The sequence below is a fragment of the Perca flavescens genome, chromosome 9 (genome assembly GCF_004354835.1).
Source record: "Perca flavescens isolate YP-PL-M2 chromosome 9, PFLA_1.0, whole genome shotgun sequence".
Classification (NCBI taxonomy): Eukaryota; Metazoa; Chordata; class Actinopteri; order Perciformes; family Percidae; genus Perca; species Perca flavescens.
In genome coordinates, this window is record NC_041339.1 from 37,308,237 (window position 1) to 37,322,122 (window position 13,886).

At 42.5% G+C, this 13,886-nt stretch overlaps 1 protein-coding gene across 1 annotated transcript; it reads left to right on the top strand.

Annotated features, from left to right (window-relative positions):
• The first annotated feature begins 1,029 nt into the window (after window positions 1-1,029).
• On the top strand, window positions 1,030-12,494 carry diras1a (DIRAS family, GTP-binding RAS-like 1a). Its single transcript, XM_028587629.1, has 4 exons — window positions 1,030-1,188; window positions 7,120-7,304; window positions 8,356-8,526; window positions 9,673-12,494. The coding sequence occupies exons 2-4, from the start codon at window positions 7,167-7,169 to the stop codon at window positions 9,961-9,963; spliced, it is 600 nt and encodes a 199-aa protein (XP_028443430.1). The 5' UTR covers window positions 1,030-1,188; window positions 7,120-7,166; the 3' UTR covers window positions 9,964-12,494.
• Window positions 12,495-13,886: the final 1,392 nt, after the last annotated feature.

Consider the following 13,886-nt stretch of genomic DNA (forward strand, 5'->3'; position numbering starts at 1 on the left):
TTCTATTCTTAGTTCCTGATGTGAAGCACATTGGATACCTGCTGGTTGTTGTAAAGCGCTATACAAATACATTTTGATTGATTGAGGAACTCCTCAGTCCCTCTTTCTTTTCCAAGACTGATATTTAAGGGGAAAAAAAACTAAATGTAGCTTGGTGGAGCATTTGCTTTTCTGTTTGTGTGTTTTTTTCCTGCTGACGTGTGTGAGTGACGCTGATGGAGGTGGAGGTGTGAAGGGAAAATGTATTTTTACTCTGATGATGATGATGACAGAGTCCAGGCTGAAAATAAGACTTCCGCTCTGCACTCACAGCCTTCAAAATAAAAGCAAAACACCTGTTTTTATTGCTTAATTTGTTTATTAGAACGGTTTTGTTACCAGGATGGTTCAAGGAGTTCAACGTGTTTCTCGCTCTTTTGACATTTTAAAGCTTTATTAATTTTCGATATTTTTAAACATTACATTTTGGATGCTTTTTTTCGAATCTTATCAACGTTCTTGACTCCTCTTTTTCAATGTTTCTATTGCTTTATTTTGGAACTTAAAAAAACCCGTTTTTTTTCATTAGTTTTTGACGCTTTTTAAAATGTTTTTTTGTGATTTTTTTTTCTTTTTAGTTTTTAAACATTTAATTTTTTAATGATTTTTTTTTACTCTTATCAAGGTCCTTGACTCCCTTTTGTTCAACGTTTGTGTTGCTTCATTTTGGAATTTTCTGGTCACTTTTTTCGTCATTTTTGACGCTTTTTTGACATATCTTGGTTTCAGATGTTAATTTCTTTTAGAAACTCAGAAGAAAGGTTTGTGTATTGCTGTTTGGATCTTTATGTGTTTGTTTATTTTGCTCCTAGACATTGTATTGTGTATTTGTATGCATTTGTCTTTAATGGTTATTTTTTATGAATAAAGTTCATTTAAAAATTTATGTAGGTTTATAGAAATCCGGCATTTATTCTGAAAATCAATCGAAAAAAAACTGGAGCGGAAGTCTTGTTTCCTGTTTTTGCCGGCACCGCTGGTGATGGTGATGGAGGGAGGAGGTTGAGGAGGAAGATGGGGGGGGGCTGATGTGTTTCTGATGATGATGATACTGTGAGTCAGACAGCGGAGGCTTCAGGATGTTCACAGCCGCTCCAGAGTAACAATCCCCGGACACACAGAGACGGACGACCCGCCTGCGGAGACACGGTGAGTCCACAGACATCACTCCGACACTCGAGCACCGACAGCGGGCATCGAACACACAGCAACCCGGCGGCAGAGCTCTGCAGTCGGCCTGATTTCTCCGATCGGCCCGGTGCTTCCGTCCGGGGAATCTCATTTCATCACTGTGTGTGTGTGTGTGTGTGTGTGTGTGTGTGTGTGTGTGTGTGTGTGTGTGTGTGTGTGTGTGTGTGTGTGTGTGTGTGTGTGTGTGTGTGTGTGTGTGTGTGTAACCGGTCGTTACTATTGATGGAGATGGGAGTCAGACCGATTAGCATGATGAGAGAAGATAATTAGAGTCTGCAGCCGATTGAAACTGAGAACAAAGCAACGCTGTGTGTGTGTGTGTGTGTGTGTGTGTGTGTGTGTGTGTGTGTGTGTGTGTGTGTGTGTGTGTGTGTGTGTGTGTGTGTGTGTGTGTGTGTGTGTGTGTGTGTGTGTGTGTTGTATAAGCATGTTGTGTGTCATGACGACAGAGAGGGATACATAATGTCTGTCACTGCCTTTAAAGTATCCTCTCACTGGAGGAGTCAGCATATAAATATCACAGGAATACTACTACACTTTAATACACTGTATTTACTGTGTCATAGTTATCATCATAAATCATCTAGAAGCCGCTGACAGACTCAGATTATTATTCTAAGTGTGTGACAACATTATGGGATGGATCCCTACAGAGATAGACCTTTTAGTTAAAGAGTAAGATCCTTTTAGTTTAACATGAAACAGCCCCGAAATCACCATCACCAAACTCCACCAGACTCCATGTAAATAATCAGGACTTTTAGCGTGTATAGAGCCAGCATATCTCCACCAGACTCCATGTAAATAATCAGGACTTTTAGCGTGTATAGAGCCAGCATATCTCCACCAGACTCCATGTAAATAATCAGGACTTTTAGCGTGTATAGAGCCAGCATATCTCCACATGTAAATGGGTGAATTAAGGGTTTATTTCAACCAAACCAGAGTATTGATTGTTGGAACAGTGGTAAGATTAACCAAGACAGATTTTGATAGTTTTATTTAGTTTCTGTCCACTTTGAATGAAGTGTGTTTTACAATGATAAAAGTCCTGATTATTTACATGGAGTCTGGTGGAGATATGCTGGCTCTATACACGTTAAAAGTCCTGATTATTTACATGGAGTCTGGTGGAGTTTGGTGATGGTGATTTCGGGGCTGTTTCATGTTAAACTAAAAGGATCTTACTCTTTAACTAAAAGTTCTATCTCTGTAGGGATCCATCCCATAATGTTGTCAGACACTTAGAATAATAATTAGTATGAGGCAGGGCGAAATCAAAAAGAACATCGTGATTACAGTATTTCACAGTTTAGTTCTGCGTTTGTGATGAAAAGCATATTTATTTCTGGCTCTGACGCTGCTGGTTCAGTCGGTGGTGTTTTCCCTGCCGCCCGCCTCCGCACAGGAAGTGACGTCAGATCAATGTGGGCAGGCAGGTAACCGTGACAACGGCCCTGCTGCTGACGATGACATATTTGCACGCCTCTCTTCTCCCAGTGTATAAATCTGTGCTTTCCTACTCTCTCCTGAGCACTGGTGCCTGGCAACCAGGCAGCGCGCACACACACACACACACACACACACACACACACACACACACACACACACACACACACACACACACACACACACACACACACACACAGATAACATCCATAGTGTTTTTGGATGTAACCATGGGTGCATGTGAATGCACTGTGTGTGTGTGTGTGTGTGTGTGTGTGTGTGTGTGTGTCTGTCTGTCTGTCTGTTTTGATTAACGAGCTGCTGATTGGTTGCTGCTCTGAGATAAGGAGAGCTGACGTCAGAGCTCTGACTGAACAGCATCGAGTCAAACCTGAAAAACGCAGTTGTTTTACATGAAGTCTGGTCTTTGTGTTCGTTAGGAGAAAGCATTGCAGGGTTTTTCCGACCATCATAAGGTTCAGGCCTATAGTACCCACGCCGAACAATGTCAAAATGTCACATTTTCTTGAGAGAGAACTCCTAAATCCACCCGGCCAGACTCCAGGGAAAACACTGCAGTGTGACATCTTCCTAACTGGAATATCAGACTGTTTCTCAGGCTACATCCACACTACTGCTATGTTATCCTTTGAAAAGAAAGATCTTTTGCTACGTTTGCACTAATGCACAGGGATGCACCGAATCCAGGATTGGGCTTCGGATTCGGCCGAATATTGGTCTTTTTGGTGGGGTTGGGTTTCTGCTGAAACTTAGAATTTTCTTGCACTGAACCGAACCCTACGCTGTCACTACGCTGGTCGCCGTAATGACGGCGCCGTTGATTACTGGAAGGTGTTTACGTAGGTGGAGCGTTCAATGCAGTAGGCTGTGAGCTAGGGCTGAGCGATATGGAGAAAATCAGACATCACGATATTGTTGAACAAATACCTCGATATCGATATTGCGGCGATATTCTAGGGTTGACAATTGGTGCTCTAACAAAATATCTTCACACTTAGATTTTAGATAAATAATCATCAGTGATGTGGATATAATGACTAAGTTGGTAAAGGCAAATAATAGAACAGCTAGAACATTCTGGTAAGATCAGAAAAGTCCATCACTTTACTGTAATGCAGCCTTTAAAACCAATAAAAGACACCACTCACGATATTACGATATCCAAAATCTAAGACAATATCTAGTCTCATATCACGATATCGATATAATATCCATATATTGCCCAGCTATACTGTGAGAAAGTGGACATGGATCTGGTGAGCAGTAGGCTGTGAGAAAGTGGACATGGATCTGGTGAGCAGTAGGCTGTGAGAAAGTGGACATGGATCTGGTGAGCAGAAAAAGTTGTTGTTTGGCAGTACTTTCAGTCAAAAGAAGGACATTCAAGTCCAGCTACATGTTCAATCTGTTCAATGCTGATTGGTCTGGTGGTGGCGAGGACCCTAAACTATACACAACATGGCCACTGTTACAACATCTGGTCTGAAACATCTGGAAGAATACGAGTTGTGCACGAAGGAATCTCCAGACAGCAGCCAGAATGCAGCAACTTCAGGTACAGCAAAGGAAGGACAGTCCCTGTTTACTTTATTAAGATGATTCAGCAGAATCTTAACCCCAAAAATCTGGATTCGGTGCATCCTTACTAAGCCTTACTTTCCGATCCTTATGTCTGGATCAACAGGAGAACATTTCCCGGTTTTTACTTCGGGAAACACGCTGCTCTAAAAAACACTAAGAGGTTTTTGGCTTGTCTTCCCGTCTGGGTAAAACATTTGACGTTTTTTGACACGTTTTCCAAGTTTTTTGGCACTTTCTCCAGATGTTTCTGCCTGTTTTTGGACATTTTTGTTGTTGTTTTTTTAACGTTCTTTTATAATTTCTTCTCCAAATGCTATAAAATTGAATGAAAACACCCAAATTCAATGTCTGTGAACTGATCATTTATTCTACTTAACAGTTGTAGGGAAACATCCACTTTATTTTTTAATCTGGTTAAAAGAAACCCAAATTTCTGATATAGAAAGTTTTAGAAAACTGTTCAAATTTGACCTGAGGACGGGCGCCTGGGTAGCTCACCTGGTAGAACGTGCGCCCATATATAGAGGTTTACTCCTCGACGCAGCAGCCGCGGGTTAGACTCCGTCCTGCGGCCCTTTGCTGCATGTCATTCCCCCCCCCTCTCTCTCTCCCTTTTCATGTCTTCAGCTGTCCTCTAGAAAAAAGAAATAAAACCGTTGGTCTCAGTAATCTTTTCCTCCTCTCCGGCTTTCATCAGCTCTCTTTAACGAGATGCAAAGCCCTAATCGATGCTCGTTACTCATTCTGCGGGGGAATACAGCAAGGCATGCTGGGAAACTCCCCCGAGGCCTCTGCTCAGTCGTCTTTTGTGATTCATTCCCGTTGGTCACGTATCTGTGAAGACACGGAGAGAGTTCAGAGAGGACACTCATCAGACGTGTTTAAATGTCACAGACAGAATCTGTTCATGTGTGTCTTTAAATTATCTTTTTGAGCTGAATATAGAATAATAAAGACCAAATCATAACCTAAGAGTTGCATTCCCGAAGATTTCATCTAGTTAATTGTCTGTTAAGTTCAATTAAAGAGTGAGTTACAACGACAGGGATTGGCCCAGTGTGTAGCCTCGATATTCCAAATTCAGAATAACAGTGTAATATTATTGTGGATGTTAATGTAGCCAATGAGCCCAATGGCATTCATGTGAGTTGATTTTCTGATAGTGTGTAAAATGAGCTGCGGTGGCCTCGAGGATAGTTGCAGCCTCCTGGAACTTTATGACCACAAAACTAGAGACCGAGGGCGTTCAGAAGATTAGGGTTGGGCATTGTTTGGATTTTAACGATTCTGATTCCAATTCTTGCTTTCGATTCCGGTTCTTATCGATTCTCGATTCCGATTCTTTGAGTGGTGTAGTTGAAACGGGTCAGATGCTTATTTCACAAATACGAGGAACGTTTTATTTTGATTCATAGGTGGGTTGCAGTTTTACAGCTTTTACAACGCAAAATAAAGCCAGACTATAGCTCCGCTTACTGTGCTGCACGGCTGCAACACAACAAACGCCTGGCTGCCACGGAAACCAAAACTTGCGCATGTTAAATTTGGAACCTATGATCAGATTTTAAACCAAATCCTCCAAACGATTCCAAACGATTCCAATAAAGAATCGTGTCGGTTCTCGATGCCCAACCCTACAGAAGACGCATGGCTTTTTTACTTATATTCACAATAAGCTAGCTAGACTACCTGTCCAATCTGAGTTTTCTGTTGCACGACTAAAATAGTACTTGAAGAAAAAAAAAGATCAAAGAACGTTGTAAAAAACTGACGTAAACAAAAAAAATGCTGAAAAATTGGAAAAAAAACGTGACCAAAAAGTTACAAAAAAATCGGAAAATATAATTTTTTTGAATAAAAAACATCACCAGATGAAAAGTTTTAATTTGAAATTTAGACCCAGAAAAAAAAGTTGCATGGTCGATGGGAAGACAACAGGAGAGTTAACCTTTAACCTGAAATATGGGCTGCTGCGCTGGTTAACGGGGGATATAACGAGGACACACAGACTATACACACTACACACTACTATACACACAGAATTAGAAATAAATATACACACTAAAATAGAAATAAATATACACACTAAAATAGAAATAAATATACACACTAAAATAGAAAGAAGCTGTTCCGGAGTCTATTGGTCCTGGTCCCGACTGACCATGGGCTGCTGCGCTGGTTAACGGTGGATATAACGAGGACGGGGACTGACCACTGCAGCTTATCTCCGGCTCATTGGGATGGAGATGTGCACTTGAAGCAGGCGCAGCGTCCAGCTGAAGGACTCTCCCAGAATAAAACCACCAGAGTGGTTCTCATTTACCAGTTACTGCTGATGGCACTCAGACTGATCACATTCAGAACGCTGGTCTGTTTCTGCCTCGCTCTGTTGGAGTTCATGCTCACTTCCCGCTTTCCCTTTTACTTAAGTGTTCCCAGATATGCAATCTTCTACTCTTCATCTTATTTGGTTACTTTGCCAGGAAGGGTAATCTCCTTCCAGGAAAATATATATCTGAGTTATGGAAAAGGAACAAACTCTCTCCAGAAACAGAGAAGCTAACGTTCACTAACACTAACAGAACAGTTCATAATGCTGAGTATGGCTTTTAGCGGTGAAAAATTAAATAAGTATAACTTTTTCAACAGTTTTGTCTCTTTTGTGCACATAAAAACCCCAATACAATTAAGGTACAATAATGGTACTCGTCCTGAGCGCACATACACACACACACACACACACACACACACACACACACACACACACACACACACACACACACACACACACACACACACTTATAGTTAGATGATACCTACTTTCCATCTCGTCCTCAGCACACAGGTCAGTTATCCAGAGCAGCAGGTGGACTCCAACTCCCAGAATGCCCGAGCAGAGTAACGACTACCGGGTGGTGGTGTTCGGAGCCGGCGGCGTCGGGAAGAGCTCGCTGGTCCTTCGGTTCGTCAAAGGCACCTTCAGAGACACCTACATCCCCACCGTGGAGGACACATACAGACAGGTAGGACATTACACACTGTGGAGGACACATACAGACAGGTAGGACATTACACACTGTGGAGGACACATACAGACAGGTAGGACATTACACACTGTGGAGGACACGTACAGACAGGTAGGACATTACAGACTGTGGAGGACACGTACAGACAGGTAGGACATTACACACTGTGGAGGACACGTACAGACAGGTAGGACATTACACACTGTGGAGGACACATACAGACAGGTAGGACATTACACACTGTGGAGGACACGTACAGACAGGTAGGACATTACACACTGTGGAGGACACATACAGACAGGTAGGACATTACACACCGTGAAGGACACGTACAGACAGGTAGGACATTACACACTGTGGCGGACACATACAGACAGGTAGGACATTACACACTGTGGAGGACACGTACAGACAGGTAGGACATTACACACTGTGGAGGACACATACAGACAGGTATGACATTACACACTGTGGAGGACACATACAGACAGGTAGGACATTACACAGTGGAGGACACATACAGACAGGTAGGACATTACTCGGTTCCTCCTTCACACTGGCTGCGTGGGGTGAACGTGGCGTTTTCTATGCCTTTGCACACCAGAAACGTGTTTTCCATAAACATAAATATATACTGATCTGATTACAGCAAAGACAACGTCGGCAGTATTTCCTTCTGTATTGACAGGTGCAATATTTGAAAATCGATAATTATTTATTATTTTTTCTAATTACATTTATATATATATATCTGCATTTATATCAAAACCTCGAGACTTTCAAACATCAAAATGTTATTTATTAATATGTATTTGTGTCAAAATGACATATAAACATCTTTTCCTATTCTACTTTGACTGGAAACACTGTCTGTGCAAGCTCTAACCTGTTACCGTGGGAGACGAAATTAAAACGGACACGCCAGGCAGCCAGTGTGCAGCAGGCCTAGGTGGACTGGACTACAGCCCTGCTGTGGTGTTGTCATTTAAACTCTTGGACGAACTGATTGGCTGAATCATTGACGAGTACCTGCTGGTTGTCTCTGCAGGTGATCAGCTGTGATAAGAGCGTCTGCACGCTGCAGATCACCGACACCACAGGAAGTCACCAGTTTCCTGCCATGCAGCGCCTCTCCATCTCCAAGGGCCACGCCTTCATCCTGGTCTTCTCCATCACCAGCCGCCAATCACTGGAGGAGCTCAAACCCATATACCAACAGGTCACTACAGACTTATATGATACAATACATATAAGGTATATTTATTTGTCTGATATCAGTGTTTTCTACAAAAGGTTTATCTTAATTAAGTCTCCTTCTCCTTCACCAGAATATACTATCTATCCATCGTATCATCTAGTCCTAGATATCTGATATCTTCAATTCTATCCGTCAGATGTGGCACATTTAGCATGATTAGCTACAGTAACTTGTCCTGATTTACCATGTACATGTGAGCTGTGAGGCTCTTTAACACTGAATTTCAAATAAAATACTGATTAATCAGTTTCAGTAAAGCGTAGTACAACAACGATGAGAAGTTTCTTCACTTTACTTTTTCATTTTAGAACATTTTTACCACATGTAGGGCCCTGTTTTAACGATCTAAGCGCAAGGCCTGAAGCGCCTGGTGCAGGTGTGTTTAGGGCGTGTCCAAATCCACTTTTGTCGGCGGTAAAAAAGGGTCCGTGTGCCGGGCGCCTGGTTCTAAAGGGTTGTACTTAGTGTCTTCATTAATCAGAGGTGTGTTTGGGGCATAACATGCAATCAACCAATCAGAGATCATCTCCCATTCATCAACCAATCAGAGATCATCTCCCATTCCCTTTAAAAGCCAGGCGCGTTTGGACCTTGGAGCATTGCTGTTATGATGGAGGATTTACACCGTAATATTTTTATATGTAATATTCTGCATGTGTGTGTGTGTGTGTGTGTGTGTGTGTGTGTGTGTGTGTGTGTGCTGCTGTGTGTCCCTGTGTGTGTAACAAGCATAGTGTGTGCGCGATGTGCACGAGCCTAGGAGCATTTTACTAATGCTCTGTTAAAATAACAATGAAATGCTGCGTTATTGACTTTAGACCAGGTTTTTGTTGGTCAATGGTGAGATCACTTCCCGCTGCCTCAAGATAGCAATATGCCCAGAATGCACCTGAACACACCTCCCTGTAAGACCAGCATGCCCATGGGCCACAGATGGGTACATTTGCTATTTAAACGACGTCGGTCTTAAACTACCAAAGAGACTTGCGTCAGGCTTTGCGCTGCTCTGTGCCGGGTGCAACATAGGGCCCATTAAGTTTAAAAGCTGTAAAGCTGCCACATGAATGCTCTCTAGAAATGTGTTAACCTTACCCCTTATCCCTCCAGGTCCTGGCCATCAAAGGTACCGTGGAGTCCATTCCCATCATGCTTGTGGGCAACAAGAGTGACGAGACGGCCCAGCGCGAGGTGGAGGCGAAGGAGGCCGAGGCTCAGGCAACCGCCTGGAAGTGTGCCTTCATGGAGACGTCGGCCAAGACCAACTCCAACGTGAAGGAACTGTTCCAGGAGCTGCTGTCCCTGGAGAAGAAACGGGACATGAGCCTGAGCATCGACGGCAAGCGCTCGGGAAAACAGAAACGAGCCGACAAGCTGAAGGGGAAGTGCAGCATCATGTAGAGCGAGCGGCGGCGGCGGCGGAGTCGCTGTGCAGATGTGGAACAGCAGAGGCTGGAAGGGAGGGGGGGTCTGCTGATAAACTCCAGTAGAGACTCCCCCTCCCGCAGATGCGTCTTGGGTGGCTCTCCTCCGTCTGTCTGAACACTGAAGCCCAGAGGAACAAAACGACGAGACCGACTGATAATGGATTTATACCAGAGCCTCGGGGCTCCTCCTGGCCCTGAACTGGATTGTGTTTGTGGTCCCAAAATACTTTTAATAAACACTTACACCCCCATTTAACTGCTACCGCCATAAAACTAATATTATGAGAAAGGAATACTCCACTGATTTTATTCTGAATCCTGAGCCAAAGCCACGAATGTAACTTAGATAGATAGAACTTTATTTATCCAAATTGAAAATAGTGTGCCGCAGTTGCAGAATAAAACGTGCTCAAGCTCTGATTTGTTTCAGCAGCTCCTACAATTCCCAGGATTTGTAGCAAACACTGAGATGTAGTTGAAATACTACACGGGTCTGAAGCTGAGACTCAAGCAGAGCTACAACCTGATTCTTTAAGGCCCAACCCAAGTGGTACTGCCAAGTTTGAGACCCTGACACGTACCATAAGTTCTAGAGTCAGAAAAAAGATAAATTAGAAGATACCTGAACCTGAACCCAGCCAGAGACCTGAGCTTTACCTAAACAAAATGGGCCAAAACCAACTCGTCAGGTTCAGGTTGGACAGAACTCTACAGACTCCTCGATTTCAGGTTGACAGAAGGGACTGTCGTTAGCAGGTTGCTAACGAGAGTATAAATCCATTCAAGAGAAGTACAGAATTGCTAACTTTAGCTTAACATCTGATAGCAACAAGGCTTTTTCAATCGTTAACCTGTAACCCCCGAAAATAATGGAACTAGCTAATGATATACTAACTCTTGGACTTTGAAACATTAATTACCTACATTATAGTAAAGCTAGTTAGCTGGACCTGCTAAGGTAACAGCTTAAATTAAAGCAGCGCATCCAATCCTTAAACTTTTTACTCTTTTGATTTTGGGAAGACTAAAATGAGTCATCATCCTCCAAACTTTCTAAGCTAAGACTGGACAATCATGGGGTTTACTGAATTAGCAGCGGCTCGAACACGAACGCAAAGAAAACATTGTTTGAATTACTAAACGTTATGCTAATATCCTAGCCACTTAGTTGCCTTGCTACCAAGCATACTTCAGCTTCACAGCCTTCACATGTGGCTCGGCTGCCCCCTGGTGGAGGAGGGGAGAATTTGTTTTTAATAAAGGTTTTGCATTTCTGCAACCACATCTTGTGATGGGCTGCCTCGTGACTCTCCATGTATTGATCATAAAGGCAGCCGTTAAACAGCTACAGATGAAGCTGAAAAACAGTGGAGTATTCCTTTATCTTAAAAAGATGAGTGACATTTCCATTATGATCTGTTCTTGGTGGCTATGATCGTAAACACTACCGGGCTTTACGTCCACATAACACATGACAAGACTGCAGAGGAAACGGCAGCAAACGTCAAAAGGCTTTCCAAGATTCTCACAAACACGCCTGTCCATCGGTCCGACTCACCGGACACAACAACCATTTGCATTGACAAGTAGCCGCTGAGCAGCAGCAGATGAACGAACTATTTACAGGTAAATGACTTAAAGGAACATTCCAACATGTTCGGAACCATCTCCAGAGTCAGGGGTTTTCAGTTTCATTGCTGCGTCCAGTGCAGAGAGATTTGTTTAGCCTAGCTTAGCATAAAGACTGGAAGCAGGGGGAAACTGCTAGCCTAGCTCCATCAAATGTTACATGTTGGCATTTAAGCCTGAATTGAAAAGGCAGTATTAAAAAACAAACAAAAAAAATTACGGAAGCCTTGAAAGACACGGCGATATAAAAAATTGCCAGCATCGTTGGCCAAAATTTCCGTTTATCTTTTAGATAGGGGATAATATCTCCTACGTACGACCTAAACCTTAAAGCTTTAAGGGTGAGAAAGTTGTACAGAAGAACGATTAGTGCACGAAACAAAAGGGAATTTAAAGTTCAGCCAAATGCAGCATAAACAAAAGGTTTTACATTCTTAGTCAACTACAAATATCTTCTATAAAACATGATGGAACTGTGCACCCCTGCCGACTTGGGTTGAACCGTGTTTGGTAGTTATCGCTGTAATTGCTTCTGGAATTAACTGGAATCATGTTGAGTCAAGCCATTACGCAGATCGGCGGGTTAGCTTTTGTGCAACTAGGAATTAATTATTTTCTCAGATTTAGCAGGTTCAAGCATAATTCATTTGCATTTTGGAAGATGGAATACAGAAATGTCCTTGCCACCCCCCCAACGCAATCTGACCTCTCTGCAAATTGCTAAAACGAAAGTGGTCTGTATGTAGTCTTTATTTTAGCAAAGTCTTGTGAACTCTGCTGCTTGTTGAGCCTCTTTCTCTCCACTAGCGGTCCACATGGCTAATTCATATTCCTGAGAAGTCATCAGACTACACTTTGAGCTTATACTTTCTGCTGCCCCCCAGCTTCAAGTTGTGTTGTATAGTCTCTCTGCACTGACACCTTCCTCTGCAGAATCAAGACAAGGTTTCTAAATGTTGGACTGTTCCTTTAACTGGCAGGAGAGAGCAGCCGCTGTATATTTATAATGCCTTTCCTTCCACTGTACTTGACAGTTTGTTATATTCTCTGAACATAAGTGATCTTAAAACTTTACGAAGCACAAACGCAACAAACTAAAGTCGGAGAGCAGCACGTTCATCCTGTAGAACATCTCCTCGATTATTTACACGGCAGTGAGTCCACGCTGATCACATTTTATGCACTTTTGTGAAATGCTCCATGAGTTTTTTTCCACTGTAAAAAGCTTTCCGACATGTTTTTGTGTCAGCACATCCTCCCTGTTACATCACTCCGGCTTTAGCAATATTAAAATAGCTGCACTTTTTATGTAGAAATGAATAACTTTAACCTGACCTTGTTCATGTAGTTTTCATAAGATCTGGGTACAAACAGGATTGAATGAAGGGATCGTTTGACTGGAGAAGTTTGGGTACTAGACCGTAAAAAATAATGTAGGTAGCATCCTTTTAATTTATGTAAATGTTATCTCTACATTACAGCCTAAATTGTCTTTTAAAGTTTCTTTGCATCATGTTTGTGTAATCCAAAAGGGACAACACTAAATCATTTCTGTTTACTTGATATTGTCATTAAGTTATTTTTATAAAGAGTAAACAACATCCGAAACAGCAACGTGTGATCGGAGGGTTGTTAAAACAAAAGAAACCTGGCTGAAGGTTGTTTTGGTCTTCTTTACTCCTAAAAATGTTTTTTGGACATACAGTGCCAGACGCGCTCCGTTATGTGGCTTCACTTTTGTTTTGAAGGTAGATGGAAACTTTTCTCATGTGAAGAAAGTGACTGAATAAAAACAGCGCTGTTGTACAGAAAATATCTTTGTTTCTTTAATATGCAGATGATGAAAACTTGTCTTTTATATTCACACACACTTCAGATACACCTGAAAATAAGTCCAGTGCCACCATCCAAGTGAACTCCTTCCTGAGACTATTTAGCAGAGCTACCATCGCTGCGTCAGAAGCTTAGCGCTGCCCAAGACAACTGTGATTGGTTTAAAGAAATGCAAACAACCCAGAGAGTTTTTTTCCCCTCCTATCATAGAATGCATCTGTGTTGTAGCCAGACCTTCCTCTGCAGCGCTGTGGAGATAGAGCTGGATATTAGAGACTAAGTGTGGAGCAGAAGGAGAGGAGGAGTCTCAGGACAGAGCAGCAGCAGAGCAGTCCAGATACACTGATGATACTCTGTCAGATCCAGAGGAACACACAGGGATGATGGACTCCACATACGGTCTCAACACATCCTCCTTTCTGATCACTAAGATGA